General features: G+C 48.2%; 1 protein-coding gene across 4 annotated transcripts in view; it reads right to left on the bottom strand.

The window, feature by feature from the left end:
* SUPT5H (SPT5 homolog, DSIF elongation factor subunit) overlaps positions 1-18,020 on the bottom strand; it is a 131,629-nt gene extending 113,609 nt beyond the window's left edge. Inside the window, exons 1-5 of one of the 4 annotated variants that reach the window (XM_085894730.1) lie at positions 17,849-18,020; positions 16,787-16,878; positions 16,014-16,170; positions 15,244-15,309; positions 6,767-6,775 (exon numbers count right to left, since the gene is read on the bottom strand). In XM_085894730.1, the coding sequence (XP_085750856.1) occupies positions 6,767-6,775; positions 15,244-15,309; positions 16,014-16,170; positions 16,787-16,867 (313 nt within the window). In that variant the 5' untranslated portion in view covers positions 16,868-16,878; positions 17,849-18,020. Of the gene's footprint in view, positions 1-6,430; positions 6,642-6,766; positions 6,776-15,243; positions 15,310-16,013; positions 16,171-16,786; positions 16,879-17,848 lie in introns of those variants that run through there. The other 3 variants (XM_085894731.1, XM_085894732.1, XM_085894733.1) reach the window with 3 other exon arrangements.
* Between the last annotated feature and the right edge of the window lie 5,097 nt (positions 18,021-23,117).

Genomic DNA, 23,117 nt, shown 5'->3' with positions numbered 1-23,117 from the left:
AACGAAATGAAGGCCAATTTGAAGGAAGAAATGAAGGAAATGCAGGGTGAGATGCAGCAAATGGGCCAAAGCCTGCAGGCGGGCATGAAGGCAATAACAGTGGAGCTCAAAATGGCGACGCCACGTGTGGGAGCGAACGAGCTGGGAGGGGGTGCAACGGTTGTCAGGCCCGCGGTGGAGGCGGGTGAGAAAATAATTCGGGAGACGCGTAGAGGTAACAACGACGGAAAAAGTGACGGTGACCGAGAGGGAAAAACTAAATGGGGTGACCGAAACGTGAGAGACGAGACACGAGGTGACGACGGAAAGAAGAAAAGAAATAATAGTTGAGACAAGGGAGATAACAAGGGAAGAGACGGAAATAATAGAGACACGGGAGATAGAGGGTGAATTGGACAGGATTGAAGACGAGCACACACACACAGAGGTAGTGGAGGATAATGGGGGTGAGCTCGCAGAACTTGTAGGGACCCGGTGCGAGCAGTTGGATAGCCTCCTCCAGGAACGAGGGGAGGGAGTATGCTCCCTTGAAGCGAGTCACGACCAGGTGGGTTCGGTCGTGCTTCACGGAGTTGAGGGGACGGGTGCTGCGAACGTGTGCACGGAGAGCTTGGGGGGTATAGAGGCCCCAGAATCCTTTGTGGGGACACGAATCCCCAGTGTGGTTGTCCCGGTGTGTGGTGCAAGGTGTGAGTGCGCCCCCGTGTGTGGAAGCGACCCCGTGTGTGAGTGGTGTGGTGGCAAGTGTGCCGAAGTGCATGCTTCCCAGCGCGCCGTGTATGAGTGAAACACCGCGGGTGAGTGCCCCCGCGTGTGTGGATGAGGCACCGCGTGTGAGTGTCACCGCGTGTGTGAGTGAAAGGCCGCGAGTGAGTGGAGCCACGTGTGCGAGGGAGGTGGCATGCGTGAGTGAGCGGCCGAGTGCAAGGGAGACCGTGTGTGTGAGAGAGCGGTATGCAAGGGAAATGTCGGTCGGCATGCGTGAGCATGCAACCGCGTCTCCCGGGGTGAGTGGAATGTCGAGATGTTTGAGCGTCGTCGTCGCCATTCAATCCACGCACACCTGCGTGTTACAACGACAATTGGGAGACAAAGGCCGAGTAGCGGCTGTTGCTATTGTGGGGACCGTGCCGGGTTTACACAGCAGCGAGCGCAAGGTTCGGGCTGTGCAACGCACGAGGCCGCCACGTGCTCGCTTGCGGTAGTGGAGCCCGGTCGGGAAACGCCAGCGGTGGATTTGCCGATCCCGCGGACGGGCAAAGTTTAGGCAGGATTTTGAATTTGGACCGGACGGGTTCTCCACGCAGGCTTGTGTGTTGAGCTCCAATGGGCAGAGCACGTGTTCGCGTGGGGAACCCCTCGAGACGTGGGGCTTGTCTTTGTTTTGTTTTTTATGCGCCGGGTGACGTCATGGCTGCGTGTGGGGTTGGAATCCGGCAGGAGGGTGAATCCCTGCCGGATGGTACCGTCCAAGAGGGACGAGGGACGCGAACAGCTGCCATGACGTCACGCCAAAGGAACGCGGCTGCGAGTTGCCGCGCTGGTGCCGCGCAATTAAAAAAAAAAAGCAAGCCTCGCTTTTGGGTGAACAGGATTCCCTGGGCAAGGGGTGGAAGACCCCCTGGCCCGGGCACAAGATAACACTAGTTAGGGGGAAGGGTTAGCTTAGTTAGACCGGCTTCATGGGACAGGGGTAAGTCCTCATAGGGCCCGTGGAATGGATCAGGTAGAGGGTTTTAGTTGAGATTTAGGATGGGAAAAAAGGATTTGGAGACAGTGACAGACTTTGGATGTGTAGCGGGGACGTAGCTTCGCTACGGAGGTTAAAAGGAACGTACTATAGTGTAAGGGATGAAGAGGGAGCACGAGGTAGTTAGGGGAGGTAGTTATAAGGATGGCAGGATTCAGCGGTGGGTGTGTTGGAGAGTTGAAGAGTTGTGACATGTTGAGTGAGTGAAGCCAGCGGGTCTGAGTGAGTGGAGCGAATGTGGAATGCATGGTGCGATGAGTGATTGGGGGGAGGAGTGACTCCCGCCCAAGGGACCCCAGGCTCAGTGTAGACTGAGTTAGTTGGGTTAGTTAAATTGACAAAATGGAAGTCGTTTTGCTGTTGGTGGGAGTGTAGGCTCGATACCCATTTGAAGGGGTTCAGGAGCCCTGTTGACAGGCTGGGAGCGTGGCTGCGAAAGGTGAGTATCGCTGAGGGGGTACCCCGGGCACAGGGCTAGTCAGCCGTAGTAGGCCAAGGGCCCATGGGGGGGGGATAGCGTAGTGGGCACGGGTGCGCCTGTATGGTGCGGGGGCCCGGGGCGCCATTAGCCACGTGGGCAGTGTTGCGGGCACGGGTGACCCTTGGAAAGGGGCCCAGGAAGCCAGTCTGCCACGTGAGCATTTCAGGGGAGTCGCCATAGAGGGCACTCCCCGGTGTTAAGGGAGCTGGTAGGCTCGGAGGCATTGTAGTGCCCGGGGGTGCCATAGCTGGAGAATCGGCAGAGGGTCGTGCCTGCCAAGGGAGCCACGCGTCCCAGCCATGAGACCGTGTGAGGGCACGGGAAGAAAATTGGGGGGCGAGGCCCGAAACTGTAAGGACACCAACACAGGCGACGGGAATCTGGGTTGTTAGAACCAATAGATTAAGCGCGAGGCGCTTGTTGAAAGCCCCGGGGTAGATTAGGAGATGTACCCCTCCGCACCATCCATCCTTTCGCTCTCGTTGTGGGCCGCTGGACCCACTTTGGGTTAGATCGCTGAAGTCTGCGTAGGCCATCCTGAGGCTTCGTTGGGCCTCGACACAGGACGCTAGCTCTCCCTCATTCCCCTCCGGGAAGGGAACGTCGGGGTTGGGAGTAGGCAAGGTGACGGGATAGGTTAGCCGAACAAGGACAGTACAGGAGGTTAGGGGACGAATTATAGTGGGAGGTATAGAAATAAAAAAAGAAATTAATTAATTGGGGCTAAATTGGGTTTTACAAATTAATGGAGTGGGTATGGACAGTGACAGGCAAAGGCAATAGGTTGGGAGGGAGACCGTAGGGTAGGTCCAAGCCCGCCTTCCGAGTGGCCAGCACCACTGCAAGGCAAAGGCCGGCCAACTTCATCGGCAGCTGTTGTTTTGCTGCGAGGCCTGTACCGGCCGGATCGTCTGCAGCTGCTGTGCTGCAAGGCCTGTGCCGGCCAGTTCATCGCCGGCAGTTTTTACTGCAAGGCCTGTGCCGGCCAGTTCATCGCCGGCAGTTTTTACTGCAAGGCCTGTGCCGGCCAGTTCGTCTGCCGGCTGTGTTTGCCAGCAAAGGCCTTGATCTTCAGGCTGTGGTTGCCTGCTACCTTTGCCATGCCATGCCCACCGCCCTCATCTACATTTTGCCCCCGTTCAATTTTGCTTTACCCCCCCCCCCCTTGTTCATTGCCATGTGCGCCAGGATCAACAAGCAACAGATTGCAAGCTGCAGCGACTGCCCTGTAGGCAGCCGTATCACGGGACCGCATTGGCGGCCCGTGCAACGTTGTTTGCTGCGTCAGATCATCCCGCGTGCTGCAGGGACTGCCCTGTAGGCAGCCGCACAAGGAGACTGCATTTGCGCAGCCCATACGCCGTTGTTCACTGGGTTCAATTTAAAAGGGGGAGGCCTAGGACTGCGTTTACTCAAAGTGGTCCTCAAAGGACAGAGGAGGAGTGTGGCAGTGAGCAGCCGGCCACGTTCCCTGCCACCTGCATTGCATGAGCCAGAGACTGCATGCGAGCAGCCTGGCTCCCTGCTAACTGCTTTTCTCTTTGCAGAGTCCATTGATCCTGGGCCATGGTTTAGTGTAAAATTTGTAAGTTAAGATGTACTGTAAATATGAGTACGCCCCCGGCATGTCTGTCTAGCGCCGGCAATTTAATTTAAGTCGTCTGAGTGAGTGGGTTTGTTTAGTTAGTTTCTCAGCCCTCAGGTTATTTATTTTGGGGACACGAATACCATGAATGTCGCACTCAGGGATCCGAAGGTAAAACGTACGAGGGGAGAACTATACATGATGGCACACGAGAATTTGACGACTTGGGACGAGTCTGTAAAAAGGGGAGGGGGTAGTGTTGCGGCTGTGGAAATTCGCAAACCACCATTCAGGTCCCGTAGGTGAGATATCTCTAAGTACATGTGTAGTTAGCCCAAAACCCATTGTTTAGAGGGAATTTATGTGATTCATTCGGGCTGCGATGCTTTGAGATGGCCGTTTTCCTGTTCTATCTTTATTTTGAACCGCCATAACCATCAAACCACCACCAAAGACCCTCCACCACCCTCACCTCTCTCCTTCTGCGGCCATTCCCGCATCACCTGTGAACACTGAGCGTCGGGTTGTCTTGGGCTCGTTCAAGCGATGCGCGCCGAGCCACGAGTGCAGGTGGCGGCCTTTCCGAGGGAGAATTCGGATCGGGGGTGCTGCACGCCCGCTTCTGATCCGTCCGATCAGCGGGCGCGGAGCGGCTTGGCCCCGCCTCCAGGCGCGTCCGCGTGTAATCGAATTATGCAAATTCTAGGATCAGGGGAGGTTCACGCCCACTTTTCCTCCGTCCAATGGGCGAGCGTGGCTCCGTCCCCGAGCTCATCCTGATCCGGAAATTTGCATATTGTTTCTCCTGCCGGCCTATAAAGCGCCGAGCGCGGGGCGAATAGAGGAGAGAGTTTTGGCGGAGAGTGAGAGTTTTGGGAAGAGAGTCATCGGGCGGAGTGTGGCAGTGGCAGAGTGTGGCAGAGAGTGGAGTCGGGTGGCGAAGGCACCGAGTAGGGTTCTGCAGTCGGCTGAGGAGAGTTGGGGGAAGAGGCCAAGGAGCTCGTGTCCGAGCCGAGAAGGACGGCGGTCGGCGACGAGGTCGCGGTGGGAGATCGCTCGTCGTGGGACCTAAGCCAGCCAGCCATTCTCCCTCCCCCAGAGCATCAACAATTCCCCCTTTTCCCCCGTCCTGAGATAGTGCAACAAAGGGGGCCCCGTTCCCACCCCACTCCAAACGTCATGCCAACGAAACCCGCGAAGGAGCACGGAGTCGGGGCACAGCCACGCGGCCACGTCTGCGGCTCGTCCGCCAACGCGCCACGAGGACGCGGGTAGGACCCACCCGGTCTCGCGGACCTGGCCGCTCCTTCAGGTCCCGCGCACATATTGGCCTACAGGCCCGTCTGCCCCCTTGTCTATGAGGGTGGCTTCTTTCCTTTGCTTTTGAGTAAATGTGTGTTGGTGCCGTGTCTTGTAAAGTGGAACTGTGTGAGTGTTGCCGTGTGTACGCGTATTCAGTTGTAACTCTGCGTCGTTGTTTCTTTTGTTTTCCTGATATAGGTGCATTGACTGTTTGGCTGTATATGTGTGCTTTCCGTGTGTCGCGTAATAAATGTGCATTGTGTGAACTGTTTTCCGTTTCGCTTCGTCTTTTCTTTATTGACCCTCCATCCTGCTTCCCGTAAAAGGGTTCATCGTGGGCTTAAAACGCCCGATAATTAATCGGAACCGTCGATGCCGACGATAACACCGCTCGGTTATCCCGATAGCACGGAACGGATCGCTTAAGCGGTTCGTGTCCGGAGTCGGCCTTCGGCGAGGTACGATCGCCCGGTCGACCATCCGTGCAGGTACTTAGGTAGATCGAATTTGGCGAGCAACCCGATCCTGCACGGGTGGGCAATTGGCACGGTCGTGGTTGGGTTAAACCCCCACCCGTGACTAGCTCCCAGCGTTGTTCCGAGAGGGTCACGACAGAATTGTCCGTTCCGGTGGGCGAGGCGGCCGCCATTCGAGTTGAGCAGCCGACCGCACGCGCGAATTCGCAACAATATTATATATATATATATATATATATATATATATATATATATATATATATATATATATATATATATATATAGATATATATATATATATATATAGAGGCGTATTATGTGATTCCGGTCGTCCGTCCGTTCCTGTCCGCACTTTAACTCCCAAAGTTTTCAACTTTCACGTTTCATATTTGGTACAAAGGTACAAACTGTGGAGACGGTGTGTCGCGACATACATTCGTCATCTAAAGTGGTTGTCATGGCAACCAGGATGCTGCTTTCCATGTAGTAGCACAATTCTGTATATACCTTCTTGTCCGGGCGTATATTGTGCTCACTTGCACTCTTGTTACTGATTACAACATACAAATACATATATTGCATTGAAATTATACTTCACTGCAATGCTTTATAAAAATATTAATTATGAGACTCGTCTTTTAAAAACGATAAATGTATAAACAGGCGAGCATTGGGTGGCTTTGACACCAACTCTGGTTAAAGTCTTTGGTATGACTTGGCCGGGATTCAAACCGCTTACCTCACAGACTCCATGTGGACACTCCCATGTAAATTATTTTTACATCCCACCCTCTCCGCCCCCGTAAACAAATCAACAAAGCATATCACATTCGAACCTGGAATCCCAGCTTTGTGCTGAGATGGGAATACAAAACAAGCCAACACAAAGACTGCCATCTGAGGTGGAATCGCAGCTCTCATGGACAAACGTTCTTCGTGTAGAAGGAAAAGGTAGGAAGAAGACTGACAGAGGAGGAAACCAAACTGTGCCAAGGTGCAAGGACTCCCAATATCCTGTGCATTGCAAACCATAAAACAAACCTTCTGAAAATTCATGTGAATGACATTGCCAAGAGTAAAATAAAATTTCTATTATTTCACATCAAATATTCAGAAAACAAAACAAAAAACAAACAATAAGAGAGACAAAACACAATCCAGAGCATGCTTACCAGGTTCTTCTGATAATGACGAGTTGTGGAAATAAGGAAGCAATGAAACACCGGAAAGAAATAAAAAATGAAAACATTTAGGAGATGCAAGGGGAGAAACAATGGTATTAGTGGAATTGCAAATGACACGTGAAAATGGATGATTAAAAAGTGGAAAAAAAACAAAAAGAACAATGAAAAAAACAAATTTCAAAAAAATATATTGTTACGGTTCTCAGAAACATGTGCAAACAACATACACTTGTCCCGAGTCAGTTATTTCATTAATATACGTGTAGTTCGGTCCCTACCTTTTGTCTAGTGGGAAGACGAGGGAGTGTGTTGCAATGGGATATAGTTAGGTTAATAAATCATTTTCTCCCCTTTTATTTGAAGCACGCACGGTAGCTTCATCTCGCTTGCGTCGCACCCTCGCCTCGCTTACCACAGTGTGACGACCGCCTACCCAGACTCGTTTTCCGAGTCAGAATCTTGACGTTCATTGTGGCAGTTCCATCTCGGCTTCCACCTTCCCAAACCGACACGTGGTGTGGGTGGGCCTTGCCGGCCTCTGGCGAGACCCCACCCAGGAAGGCGGACCACGTGAAGGCCCGGTACAATCGGGATGAACGATGACATGGGCTTTGCCATGGCTCCACCCCCGAGCTCCGTGATCTATAAAATACGAAGCAATCCTCAGAGTAGGGTTGTATGGGATGCGAGAGGTTTTTGAGTGAGAAAGAAGGAAGGTTGTTTTGGATTTGAAAGGTCGAAGTGGTTGGTTTTGAAAGGGAGAAGTCAGGGTTGTTTGGATGCGAAGGTGTTCCCGCTGCTTGGTTCTGCCCACGTCTCGCCTCGACTACGGGTCCCGTCCGCAGGACCTCGACCAAGCCTCTGTCTGGTCCTGCTACTGCTGATCCCCTCCTTGAACTCCACTCTTCTCCCTTTCGAGCTAATTCACGGACGCGATCTCCACACATGCGGCTGTGGACTAACTACACAACCTTCGTCGGGTGCTGCACCACGGAGCATCCCTTTCCCCAGAACGCTAATGGTACCCTAAACTGTGACCTCAACTCCCTCCCACCCTGGCTGCAGAAGACCTTTTCTTTTCATTGGGTTTATTTTGTCTGAGTGTGTGGCTGAGTGTGTGGCACCTGTCCGTTAGATAAGCCTGTTTAAGACCTTTATTGTTGTAATTGTTGCTTTTATTAGTCTCGTGTTAAGTCTGCACTGTGTCTGCTTTTATAAGTCACTTGCATAATTGTCACACCACACCTCTCTCCTCTTTCCCCTGCGTTACACACCAATAAACCTTTTTTCCTGTGCCACATACTTTTCCTCCACTATTATAAATAAATAATTGTAGAAGTGTTCCCAGCTTACCTTTGTCTTTTCCTCCATTGGTCCAGCATGGTTCGGATCTGAGTTTAGCCAGGTCTTTATCCCCGATAATCTGTTCATTAACCTCCGCCGTCGAAGATGGACGGAGGTTACTGTTTTCACCCGTCTGTTTGTTACTTACGAAATCTAAAGATTTCGTAAGTATATTGATGCCTTCCGTTTCTGTTTGTTTGTTTGTTTGTTTGTTTGTTTGTAGGCACGATAACTCGAGAACGGAAGAAGCTACCAATGTCAAATTACACCACGTGATTCAGGAGGGTGATGGCTCGTGCTGATTAGATTTTGGTCAAAATCGGTGAAGGGTCAAGGTCACAGTGAGGTCAAACATAATTCCGTAAATTCATGTGGAGAAATGGAGTATTTTGCTTCGCTCGACGTTACGAGTTCGTTTTAACTTCGATTTTAATTTTGTCTTCGGTTTTTGCGATCGCTTGGGACGCTTAAAACTCGGTTGTCGAAATTCTGGAACAGCGATGAATAACTGATATATATATATAAACATATATATAAACATATATATATATAAACATATATATATATATATATATAAACATATATATATATAAACATATATATATATATATATATATATATATATATATATATATATATATATATATATATATATATATATATATATATATATATATATATATATATATACATACATATATACATATATATATATATATATATATATATATATATATATATATATATATATATATATATATATATATATATATATATATATATATATATAAGTCTTTCATCAGATTCTTCTGAAAAGTAATACACCTATTATCTGGCATATCCTGCTGGTACTGAATCACTTTTTTAAAAATAAAAACAAAAAAAATGGAATTTTTATAAGAAATCTAGTTTTTGTCTGGGACTCATTATCTGCAAACCACAGTGTAAAATCGTAGACCACAATGAATTCAGAATTCAAGCTCCCCTTGGGCTTCTGACTGATTCATGCTTTTATTAGACAAGGTCAGAGGTCAAGTTGACGATTTCGTAAGTACCAGTCTATGACTGCTTGTTTATTTGTTTGTTTGAAGGCACGATAACTCGAGAACGGAAGAAGCTACCAATGTCAAATTACACCACGTGATTCAGGAGGGTAATGGCTAGTGCTGATTAGATTTTGGTCAAAATCTGTCAAAGGTCAAGGTCACAGTGAGGTCAAGCATCCAAAAAATGATAACTCGAACGGAAGAAGCTACCAATGTCAAATTACATTACGTGAATCAGGAGGGTGGTGGCTAGCGCTGATAACATTTTGGTCAAAATCGGTCAAAGGTCACAGTGAGGTCAAACATCTAAAACATTCGATTTTTGATGGTTTGATACAGAATCATCGTAGAAACTTCTGGTTTGCGTCGCTACCTTCTCCAGAGACAGCTTTTATTAGACAAGGTCAGAGCTCAAGTTGACGATTTCGTAAGTACCAGTCTATGACTGCTTGTTTGTTTGTTTGTGAACAGTATTACGGAAAAACGACGGATTTCGACGAAACTTGGTGGGGGGATTAGGTATGGTCCAAGAATCATGCCATTAGATTTTGGACTTGGTCCAAAGTCCAATATGGCCGCTATGGCGGCCATTTTGATAAAAGTTTGAATTTTTTGTTTTTGCATTTCTACATGTTTTAAGTGATTTCCAACCCCCCCCCAAAAAAAATTGAGATAAAAAAAAATTTTGCAACTTTTTTTTCAACAAAATTTCGATTTTTTTTTTTTGCATTTCTACATGTTTGTTATAAGTGATTTCCAACAAAAAACATGCCAAAATTATAACTGCGGCTGATTTTGGAACTTCAGGTGGATATACCCACGTAAAATCAATTTCTGTCTCAAGGAATCTAGTTATGACGAATGAATTGAGTATGTAAGTTAAAAGTAAAAGGGAAAGTTGCAAACTATAACTCTGTGAGCACTGTTGACGTCAAATTGAATGAATAGGATATCAGGTTCACTTCAGTGACCGAGCAGTATTGGCGGCGGAGGTTTTGCACTCCACCGAGTGCTCCCCCTCTAGTTAGTGCTGCATCCGATCCGGAGTTGGTAGAGTGATCCGGTTCAGGCAAGGCATACCGAGGGCGTGGTTCCCCGGTAGTCGAAACCGCATGGTTAATTAGGTAAACTGATTACACCCAGCAGGAAGGCCCTACGCTATGCCGTTGAGGTATTGGCGTCCACGGTTGGTGAAGCGACCCGCCGAGTCACGGAATTTTCCGTGAGCGACGGCCTACAATTCCGGGAGTCTGGTGTGAGACAACGTAACTTCCCCCACCTTGTGGTCGTTCCCGCCACCGGACCCCGGCCGGCAACAATATATAGTTGCAGTTTTACAAAACCACATGCCTCTAAGGCAATGGCACCAAACATACAATGATCCCCAGGCAGTTATTTCATTAATCTTCATGCAGTTAGATCTCCCCTCATATCTAGTGGGTTAATGGGACTAAGTGCGTTGCCTGGGTCTCATAGTTAGGTCCATTAACTCTCGCTATCTCATATTATGATTTCTACTCCAACCCTGCTCTTTTAGCCATGGTACAAAACAAGCAAGCAAGCACACACACCATTCAATATGCGATTGAATAATAAGCACACCACAATGTCTCCCGTGGCTTGGAACCACAAGCCCACGACACATTCTACCGCACCGGAATTGCGCGCCATTATTTCATTCAAAACTGCGCGCTAATTTCCTACCAGCATCACACCTTGCTTCGCACCTCGATCACCAAACCTTACCACTTCGACCACAAACGCTTCACGCACACAGGAAAAATATTACCATACCTCCTCGCACCTCTGCATCACAACAATTTGCTGCGCGATTCAGGCTGTCCTCGGCACCCCGCGATGCTGGGCCAAGCAACAGACATGAATAGCTCGACCGCATCTCGCCGGGGACTTCCCGGATGAGCACGCGGAATTGATACGGCCCTCGTCCAGTCACCAGACCACAGCAAGACAGGGCGGCGGGGAGGGTCACAAGAAGGGCGATCCGGGAGTTTGGTACGGAGCCCGAGTGTGCGTTTTGGCTCATGAGGGGGCCCGTGGGTGGCGGGGAAAGTCCGTTGCTATTCGACATTCAGACTGCACTAGGAGCACATTCAGGGCCAGGGTGCCGGCTCAGGAAGCATACCCTATGTTGAGTCAGGAGCTCCGAACCGTGTCAAATCGGATGGGCGACTGAGACAGTTTCCGGCCGCAGAGCCTGGCAGGGTGGAGCTAGGGCCGCTGTGGCCCAATAAAGGAGCATGATTCAGGTTCTTCTTCAGGATTTGGGTTTTTCCAATTGGCCTCTTCTTCGCTCGCTGTCGCCGCTCTTGGTGTGTGATTGCCAGGATGTGCTTCTTCTTGAGAGCCTGATCCGGGGTGACTGCTGAGACACCTTGCCATGCTGTAACGTTCCACCACCCCTGTGCAGCCAGACGGACCAGTGCGGAGCGCACGTTGACTCGAGTCCCGGCAAAGTGACTAAGCCAGAGATAACGCGCCACATCTCGAGGTGGGAACGCTCAGGCTGAGCATCCCACGGAGGTACACGCTACACAAACAGACCTATACACCACTAGGTTAAGGATCGTTCGCCTCACGCATCTTAACTTCCTCTATCTTTATCCACCTCTCTGTCCTGTCTCCTTTGAACGCACAAAGAGCATCATTACTGACTCGCAATCCCATTTTCCTCTGGCATGACACCGCACCCCCCACATTGCACTACACCACACCTCCAACTCGCACACCTTAGACATCACCAGCAGTCCTCCCTCCTACCTCTCCCATAGCATACTGGGTTGAGTTGGTCTGCCGACCGCACCAGGTATTTGGAGGCCGTTTATCCTCATCTGCTCTCTTTCTCTTTGGGCTATATCTAATCTTCCTCAGGTGTGTGTGTGTGTGTGTTTGTGTGTGTGTTTGTGTGTGTGTTTGTGTGTGTGTTTGTGTGTGTGTTTGTGTGTGTGTTTGTGTGTGTGTTTGTGTGTGTGTTTGTGTGTGTGTTTGTGTGTGTGTTTGTGTGTGTGTTTGTGTGTGTGTTTGTGTGTGTTTGTGTGTGTGTTTGTGTGTGTTTGTGTGTGTTTGTGTGTGTTTGTGTGTGTTTGTGTGTGTTTGTGTGTTAAACCTCCGAGCTTGGAGCAGCAAGGCACGAATTGCGTCCCATAACAGCCGAGGCTGCGTGAAATGCGAACGCCAATGGCCGTCTGCCACACGGGCACATCATCTCTGCCTCGCTGCCCATCAAGTAGGAGGTGGGATGGTGGTTGGGCATAATAATAAAGCAAAACTAGAATGGCACTCAATCGAGCGCATACCTCAGCCAGGCTGAACAGTTTACATTTTGTATCCCATTAATGGGCTGGATGTGCATCCATCGGGACCTTCAACAAAATCTAATCAGCTTGTTCTTGTCACCTACCCAACTCATCCACCAAGTTTCATCATAATACATCCACAAATTTTTGAGATAGTGATATTTATCGTTTTTGGCACTGCCTCTCAATGATGAAGAATCATTTAAAAATTCAAGCATCCAGATCCAGATATTCAGCAAAATCAAATCAATTATTCCTGGTCATACACCCATTGTGTCCACCAAGTTGCATCCAAATCCGTCCATAATGGAGATATCATGTGATATATCGTTTTAAGCCACAACTCTCAGTGGTAAAGAATCACTTTAAAAATACTGGCATCCGGATATTCACCAAAATCTTATCAATTCGTCCTCGTCACACAATCAACCTGTCGACCAAGTTTTGCCTGAATCTGTATACAACTTCTTGAGATATCCTGTTCACAGACAGAAAAATAAACAGGGGCAAAATATAACCTCTGTGCACCTTCAGTGACAGAGGTAGGAAGCCCTTCTGATCCGATAGAGGAAACATGGCATAAACGCCATGTGTGTATGGTTTTTAAAATAGAGGTGCGGCACGTGGAAGCCATGCGGAGTGGTGGTGAAGCGTTGCGCATGCGCACATGGCGTTTGTTTATCGGGTTGTGTTGTTTATCGGGAATGGAAGGGCTTGTTTTGTTTATCGGGTTCAAGTGTTGTCTTTATCGGGAATGGAAGGGCTTGTTTTGGCTTATATATTTAGTTTGACAAAGAGAGTGGTAAAGAGAGATTTGGGATGTATATATCAGAAACAGATCCAAGCTCAACCAACTGCCATCAATTTTTTGTGTATGGTGAAGGAGTTGTGTATTCGAACGTTAGGTGAGCCTGATGTTGAGCCCTGGCATATCTGAGGACAGAAACACAATGACCGAGTTTTAAGGTGCGACCACCGGATCCCAGCAGTGGGGTTTGCCATTAAGGAGGAAAAGGCAAGCTTCTTCCTGGTAAATACCTCACCCCATGAATTGTTGTTCCATGGTTGGGATGTTGGGTGGGATATCTGGAGATGTGAATTCCTGAAGGTGAGAAAGTAAAGGATGTGAAACAAGTCCCAGACACTGACTCTTTCCAGAGGTGAAGGAAGAGATGGTAGACTTCATACCAGACTAATCTGCCAGCCATGACAATACATCGGTGATTCCTTGAGACAAACACGTTCAATAATGTGATTGGACAAGCCAAGAGAAGGTGAGAAAGAGTGGGAAGGTTGGACAGGAAGTTGGAGAGGGCCGAAGCCTTTTTGATAGTCGGAGTCATAAGGAGAAACATGAGTGAGGAATCCAACATGTTGAGCATGGCCTGAAGTGTCACAAAGGGCCTTGGCTGCAATACTATGACAGTGGTATGAGGCCCAATATGAAGAAAATCAAAATGTTGGCAGTTGGCATTGCCACAGATTATGAAAAGAGAGCTGGGTTGGGAGGAAAGGAGTGAGACAATGCTGAATATGAGTGCCTCGAACAGATCCTTCATTTGTGGACTTGGGTGTTGCTGAAGATGGAAGGAAATAAAAGGAGTGGGCATGGTTGGAGAATGGGAAAGGGTTGGAGGAGGAAGGATGGGAGAGGAGTTAAATGTTTGTTTGTTTTTTTGACAGGATTTCTCATAGCTTGGGTGGGAAGGCAGCACTCTCACAATTCACATGAATGAAAGAACAAATGAAGAAAGAATGAAAAAAGACCTCATGAAAAGATGACGGTTTTCTTTGATTGTTTTATGAGCACAAATGAAGGGAAGGAAGAGATATATATATATATATATATATATATATATATATATATATATATATATATATATATATATATATATATATATATATATATATATATAGAGAGAGAGAGAGAGAGAGAGAGAGAGAGAGAGAGAGAGAGAGAGAGAGAGAGAGAGAGAGAGAGAGAGAGAGAGAGAGAGAGATGAGGAGAGATGAGGAGAGAGAACAGGAAGATGCAAAGAGAAGATGGTGGAGTTTGTACACAAATTGGAAATGGTGCAAGTGTGTGCGCATGCACGTACATTTTTTTTTTGTTTGTTTAATCATAAGAGGAATCAAGCAAATGTATTTGAGAAGCCTGGTGTTAGCTCAGTGGTTAGGGTAGTGGCATGGGATCCTAGGGTCCTGAGTTCAAGCCCCGTCAGCCGCTGAATTATTACACCAGGGGGTTGACTCAGCCTGTCATCCTTCCGAGGTCTGCGAAATGAGTTCCAGTTCCAGTGTGTGTACTGGTAGAGGGACACTGCATCAGCGACACAGTCGCGCTTCAAGAAATGATAGCTACCCCCGCAGCTAAGCTGCCATACAACCACCAAAATATTTGAAAAAGGGAGGTGGGTGGAGAGTGAAGATGGAAATGAAGAAGAGTGAAAGAGAGTGGAACTAAATGAACAGACAGCACAGATGTTCTCCTGTATCACGTGATTAAGTAACACAAAAGTGGATAAACAAACATCAAGAACATACTAAGCTCGGTATATTAATGAACACACCAAGATTTGGAAACAATTTAACAAACAGTCACAGTCAATCTGACCAACAAAACTTAACTTGTGGAAGAGAACAGACATGATGTCCATTCACTTCAAACAAGTGGCTTATTTTCAATAACGTGTACAAAAATGCATAAATTTAAACAAAACTGAATATCTCAAAGCAAAACACAAACTAAGAAAGCAAGTACCTTTGTCGATGATATCTTCATTATCATCATCAGACTGCTCATCGTCGTATTCATCCTCATCAACATCTGGGTGAATACCAGGGATACTCAATGATGCAAGCGCAACAACTTACATGACAGAATTGCTTAAATATAACATTCTTCAATATTCTTGTAAAGTGTCTGAAAATGATGGGATGATTTATTTAGTTACATTACGAAGTTTGTATGCAAGGAAAATGGAGGGTGCAGGGGATGATTGGGGCTCGCAACATGGGAAATGGGATGGGTTGGGACTCATTGTAAAGCAAATAGGGGTTGGGGGGGAGGGGAGGAGAGTGGTCTCATTCCATGGAAAATGGGGTTAGAGTGGGGGGTGGTGGGGGGACTGAGACTCACGGTACGACAAATTGGGTGGGATATGGGGCAAGACAGGACTTGCAGCAAAGGAAACTGGGGTGATGAGCTAGGCTCATAGAATGAGAAAGAGGGGGTGAAGCGCCATGGAGATATCATCAACTCAAAAGCACAAGCGAGATATCCAGAACTGCTTTACAGGATCCTCAGCACGAGGCATTTCGGCAACCACCATATCATTTCTTTATTATAAGTAGGCCATAAAATGTGATGCTAAATATAATTGGACAAAGGACATACCAGGGTAAAACTATCAAAAAATATATTATTCTTGTAAAATAGGGACAAACATGCTTTCAATCAACTTTTGGGGTTTCACAAAACATTCCATTTACCAAAGGTACTCTCGACGACTAAATAAATAAAAGCCTTACCAGCTTCGTCCAATATAAAGCCACTGTGGCGGCTCTTCTTTGCTCTATGTGCATCTTCCTCATCTTCATCATACTCATCTTCCTCTCCTAGATCTTCCCCCTCATCTTCCTCTTCTTCCTCTTCCTTATCACTCCCTTTACCAGATAATACTTCATCCTAAAATGCAGACAATAAAATAATTCCCCAAAATAATTACCCTTTCATTAATCAAACAGAAGACCAAGAAGGAATCCGAACTAAGTGAATAGCAAAGATGGAGTCATCAGGAGGAACCTGGATAGGATTCGGGTTTCAGCCGCTACTCCACAACCCTCAAACCCATTTTGGTGCAGCTAAGTGAGCCTTACAGAAAAATTTCTGCACGAATTCACTTCTCCTTGGAGAGATAGATAAAGAAAGAGAGGAATAGAGAGTAAAATATTAACGAGAAGAAAAAGCAAGAATTAGAACGAATAAAAAGAATTGTGAAAAACTTAGAAAGAAGTGTGAAAGGAACAAAGAACAAAGATGTCGGGAAGAACCCAAAGATGTATTTCAGCAGTTACTCTCCAGGTTCAAACTTGTTCGTCAGTGGGGAAACACAGTCCACACAGCATTAGGATATGGTACAACCATAATGAAATGGAAGACCAAGAAGGAACCCAAAGAAGTAAAACATCCATTTCCTTGTCATTTTTCCATTCACCCGTTTCCAACCACGTTTGTTTTACCATGACAAACAAAAAAAAATAACAAATAACAAAAACAAAAGAAGAAACGGCAAGGAACATGCCTCCTCTGCCTCCTCTGCTTCACTGCCATGGAAGCTCTCCTGGTCATTGTCAGAGGAGTTACTGCCTTCACTGTCAGACATGATGCTTCACCCTATGTGGGAATGAAAACAGATGCATATCAGCCATTTCCATTGGAAAAGAAGCTTAAGTGACAATACTTTAGGAAATGCAAAACAAAGTAATGTACGGGATTTGTTCTGTAGGAAGTGTAAATTTCCTACGGGTCAACGCGTCTCTGTGCTGACGGGATGGCCGAGAGATACGCGCACTCGCATCCAAGCCGTCTTGCCTGGAATCCCGACCAAGCTATAAACCATCATCCTGGTGTTTCACGGGCAGGGTGATTCATCAATGTGCAATTCAAACTCGGTCCAAGGTTCAGGCACAGTGTGACCACTCCTTGGCTTTTTTCACAAGATCTTGGCTATTCGTTGTTCACCTTGGCGTCTTGGTTCTCTATTATCATCGCTTTTCCGAAACCTTGTGAATCTTGTTTTATTTTTTTTTTCATCGGCTCACATGTGTGCTTTGAATGAGAGTATCGTCAATTATTACACCACGAAGATTGCATTGGAACAGAAATTCGTAAATTGTCGAGAATGCCGGCGATAGATCACCTCCTCTTCGAGAAATACACCATGGTATCCTTATATCATAAAAATGTCCACCAACGAATACCGATCGACGGGACTGTTTAACCTCCATCCGAGGGAGGACACACACACACACATCGATGAATTACCCGACCTATGAAGCACTGGGATGAGAGTTTGTACTTGTAGCCGGTTCGGGATTCGAACCCAGGCTAGACAGCTTCGAGGAGAGAAGTACGCGCCTCAAAAAGTCAAGGCAATAATAATAATGACGGCAAAGGGAAAATGCAGGTGTAAATCGACAGCCGACATTTAACAAGATAACTCGCGTTTCTTTGGTAGAACAGGTCGGCCAAAAACTGGGGCCTCGGAATCCGCCATCATTAACAAAAAAAACACACACACACAAAACAAGGAAACGATGCACACATCGCCAATAGTCGATAATATGGACGTGGCAACACTTACCAGAGCAAAGTGTCGTGTTTGACAACGAAAATAGGGCCGAAAAATAACAATATCAATACAAGACAAGTCCACACGACTCACTCTCTGAGGAAAACCGGAAGGAAGGCCTAACTAGTCCGACCCTTTCCTGACACGGAATAACCCTAAACCGTTTCACAAGACGCCAAGCGAGAGTAACACAAAGCCGAGTACGCCTTTCACAATCAAACGTTCTTGGATTGATTGTATCGCAAACAAACTTCAACAAAATGCCGAGGCTTTGTCACGCACTCCTACAACATGGCTGCCACATACCGTACGAATTTACAACCTACGGTGGAGGGTAAAAAACGTTCTCTTCTTCAAACTGAATAGAATTGCTCGTTTGACTCGACGTCTGGGGAAGAATTTTTCCGATGTGGAATATTATTGTGACGATTGTCGGTGTTCACGACGATCGGGGTGCACGTGGTCCACCGTAGCACAAGCCCCGTTCTATTCCAGTGAAACTGCCAAAACCCAAAGTGTCTGCTCACCTGCAGGTCAGGTCAGGTATGGGAGCATGTGCCAGAACAGCACGTCGCTGCGTCAACTTTCCGCCGGTACTCCAGGGGCCTCCGTCTGGCCATCCCCCAGGCAGATGCCAGGCCCATCCCCATCTCCTTGAGATGATGGTCAACCTGCTGCAACCACGAGGCACGTGGTCGAGCCACTGGCCTCCTCCACTCATGAGACTCCCTCGCTGAGAGAATCTGATGAGCAGGATCAGCGTCAGGAAAACGAGCCACATGTCCATACAGCCGCAACTGACGCTCACGGACTATGCAGGTAACAAATCTCATCCGAGTCTCTCTCAGCAACCGCTCGTTGGACACAAAATCCGACCAGCGATAGCCAAGGATTCTCCGAAGAGACCTGGTACCAAAGGAATTAAGTCTCCGTCTCAGATCCTTGGTCAAAGTCCAAGTCTCGCACCCATAGAGCAAGACTGGAAGTACCAAGGACCTGAAGACTCGGACTTTCGTCCTCCCGCACAGGTACCGGCAGCGCCACACCCCATGATCCAGTGAATCCATGACTCCCCAGGCCCGACCCAGACGTCTATTGACCTCTGACTCGCAGCCAGCAGAGACATGAATATCACTGCCAAGGTAAGTGAATCTCTCCATGACCTCAACATCCTCACCACAAACAGACACAGACAGGACAGCAGCATCCAAGATGTCACCGAAAGCCTGGATCTTAGTTTTGACCCAAGAAACCCGTAATCCCAATGGCTCCGACTCCTCATTCAGCACCTCGAGGGCCCCCAAGAGGATATCTAAAGTCTCCGCAAAGATGACTGCATCATCTGCAAAGTCAAGGTCCGAGATCTTGACATTCCCAAATGACGCACCGCAACTTGATCTCTCCGACATCCTCCCTAGAATCCAGTCCATACAAGCGCTGAAAAGTGTGGGGGCAAGTACACATCCCTGACGAACTCCAGTAACAACTGGAAATAAGTCAGAGGTGGTACCACCACACTTCACAGCACTCTCAGTACCAGAGTAGAGTTCAGACATCAGATCGATCAGTATTGGTGGCACCCCACGAAGACCAAGAATCCTCCAGAGGACATCCCGATTCACTGAATCGAACGCTTTACAGAGATCAACATAGGCTGCAAGCAGCCCCTGCCGAAACTCTCGTCTGCATTCGGTGAGGACACGAAGTGCAAGGATACGGTCAATCGTTGACCTCTTTGGTGTAAAGCCTGACTGCTCTGGACGCTGGTGCTCAAGCAGATGGTGGCGAACCCTATCGAGAATTATCCGAGCAAAGACCTTGCCCGGCACTGAGAGCAGCGTCACCCCTCGGTAGTTGTTGCAGTCTTGGCGATCACCCTTCCCTTTCCAGAGAGGGACAACAAGGCCCCTCTTCCAATCAGTTGGGATGATGCCCGTGTTCCAGGCAGAGCACAAAACTGCATGCAACGACACGAGTGCAGCATTTCCACCAGCCTTGAGAAGTTCAGCATGGATGCCACAGATCCCTGGAGCTTTACCCCGTTTCAACTGGTTCACCACAGCCCGTGTTTCCACAAGCGTAGGTGGACCACAGTTGATTCGAGGGTCAGCAACAGGGATTGTAACACCCTTGACGTCCAACTCGACAGTTGGGGGATCAGCCTGGTACAACCGCTCAAAGTAACCGGCCCAGCGGGCCTTCACTTCACACTCCTCTGTCAAGAGCCTACCACTCTCTGCTCTAACTGCAGTGCTCCGAGGGATGGGCTTGGATGAACACAATGCGCGAATTCCCCTGTAAGCGGGACGAGAATCACCTGTCCACAGGTGATGCTCTACCCCCTCACAGATTCCTCGCACATAGGCCTCCTTGTCCACCCTCAGTGCACGTACAGTTTTACGCCTCAGCTCCCTGAACAGCTCAGCTCTGCCATTCAGCCTGGCCCTGCGACTCTGGTCAATGGTATCCAGTGTCCCTTGAGAGACAAAATTCTTCTTTGCCCTGCGGTGAGCTCCAAGGCATCCACCGGCAACATCAAGGACGGTGGTCTTGAAGGCGCTCCACAACTCTTCAGGACCCCCCAAAGCACCCAGACCCCCCAAGTGTCCACTCAGCCTGTTCGCAAACTCCTCAGCTACTCTCTCATCCCTGAGCTTGGCAACATCCAGCCTCAGCTGGGATGGTACCATTCTCCAGGATTTAAGGTGCAGCTTTAGAGTTGCTACAACAAGCCTGTGGTCAGTATTGAGGAACTGAGCACTCCGGTAGACCCTGCAGTTCTGGATCATCCTCCAACGACCGTCAATGAGGACATGGTCAATCTCCTTTGCCACACCGCCAGCGTTGGAATACCAAGTCCAGCGATGAGCTTGCGGGCGCTGAAACCATGAACCAGCCACCCTAAGTCCATGACTTCTTGCAAAGTCAAGGAACTTAGTGCTATTCTGGTTCATAGTTCCTGACCCATGGGGACCAACACACACCTCATAACCATCCCTATCAGTTCCAGTCGATGCATTGAAATCCCCCAAGACTAGAAGTGTATCTCGTCTGGGGCACTGATCAACCACAGACTCGAGTGTGGCGTAGAATGTGTCCTTCACGGTGAGATCACTCGCCTCAGTCGGAGCATAAACAGAGACCAGGGAAATGACACCTAAGGAGTGACGAATCCTTAATCTCATAATACGCTCGTTGACCGGTGTTACCTCAATTATCATTGGGGTCAGCTTATTGGACACAGCTACAGCAACTCCTTGGGTATGGTAACCATCAGAGCGACCAGACCAATAGGAGATGTAACCACCCACCATTATCTCGCCGCAATCCGGTCTCCGAACCTCAGAGAGAGCTGCAATCCCGATGTCCAAACGCTTGAGCTCAGATGATAACAGAGACAGGTGATCATCCTTGCTTAGGGATAGGACATTCCAGGCACCCACCCGAAGGGACCGCCTCAGGTTAACCCAAGGAGACCGCCGTCTGGTGGACGACACCTCAGCACCACTCCGACACACTCTCCCGCAATCTGACCCAGGGATGTTACCCTGTGGTTTCCCTCCTATCAAAGATTGGGGGTCCCGAAGGCTTTGCCCCAATCCCGTCATCCGGTGAGCTGCCCTGCGAAGGGAAGCTGCACAGGAGGTACTCCCACGGAGTGGGTTTTCAGATTTTTTTGCGTTTTTGCGTTTTGCGGAATGAAGGGTTTTACGGTGGCCGGAGTGCAAATCCTGCCACCAACCTCCTAATAAGAAGTGACCCAACTGCAGGAGGACGTCCGCAGACACAGTTGGGCACTAGATATGGATGGCCGTTGGCTCACAATGAGCTCCTCCGCCCTTTGACAGGTTTTGTTTTTAATCCTGCTGGGTGTCCATATCCAAACACCCTCCTCACCAGAAAACCTGGTGGGGGAGACGGTTTAGTCGCCGACAACCCGACCATGGAACAGGTTAGTACAGGTTTACATGGTACCTGTAGCAGGTCACAGATCGAACTTGACCTGACACCTGACCTGACCTGAGGTGTCGTCAGACCTGACCTGAGGTGCTCACCTGCACTCATTTGTTTATCTTCATTCGCACCTGTGGAACCAATTTCCACATTCTCTTCAATCTCATTCCTTCCTCGGATCAGCACGACACCCGCTCACCACCATCTCAGATCATCCCCCCATCCAAATACATGATCTTTTCTACCCTCGTTAACCCTCCCCCAAGCCCACCTCCTTCCAAATTCCCAGTTTAATTCCTTCCTGAGAGTTTGTTCCCATATACATCTTGTTATCCACCCCTGCATTCTCCCCTAACCCCTCGACCTTAATACCTGCACATCCCTTGTTGTCCGTCTCGGTCTGTTTTGTCTCTTGGCCCCACTACTGTTGGCATTTCACCCTTCTCTTTCGACCCCAGATAGCAAACAACAACATTGTGCTAACATTGGCATAATAGATCAGCAAGGGTCGGAACGGTCGCAAGTGGATTTCAAACATTGGCAATAATGGTGTGTAAGCCATCCGATGTTGCACCGGTGTGCCATCTGGGGCTGTTCTTATTGTTCTGTTCCATCCTGATTCATTCTGTGTTCCAACCATTTTATGAGCCTTGCCTCTGTACACACACAAAAAAAAATCGTGGACACCCTTGTTCAAGTTGATGACAGGATGGCCCGGAGGAACCGGGTGCCGTCCGTCCCAAGCTCACCCCCCCCCCACCGGGGCACGGTTACCATGACGACCCGTGCACTCTCAAAAAAGGCGGGCGTCGGAGCTCGCGAAAGAATGCTGCTGAGGAAAAAAATGAGGGCGGGCTTCAGAGCTCATGAAAGAAATGTGTGTAAACGTGTCCGTCGCAAAGAAAAAAGCTTCCCATAAGAGGGGGGATCTATCCTTTACCCTTCTCAACACATCACATTTAAGATCCCATGAGACATGGGGATGGGGATAATCTGAACATGCATTCAAGGAAATAACTGTCTGAGGACCTGGATGTGTGGTTGCATTCATCAGACCGGATTCTAAAATCCGTAACAATATCTATATGTACATGTATATGTATATATATTAATTATATATTCACCCCCTGCATTCTCTCCGACCCCTCAACCTTACCCACACATCCCTTGTTATCCATCTCCATCCATTTTCTCCCCCAGCCCTGCTATTGGCATTTCCCCCTTTATTTCTGCAGGGAAACACCAACAACATAGCTGCCCCTGTGGAACTCATGTGGCATTTCCCCCTTTCTTTCTGCAGGGAAACACCAACAACATGGCCGCCCCC

The sequence above is a fragment of the Eptatretus burgeri genome, chromosome 9 (genome assembly GCF_056783735.1).
Source record: "Eptatretus burgeri isolate ZD-2024b chromosome 9, Ebu_testis_v1, whole genome shotgun sequence".
NCBI classification, from domain to species: domain Eukaryota; kingdom Metazoa; phylum Chordata; class Myxini; order Myxiniformes; family Myxinidae; genus Eptatretus; species Eptatretus burgeri.
This window is presented reverse-complemented; position numbering and strand designations above follow the sequence as displayed.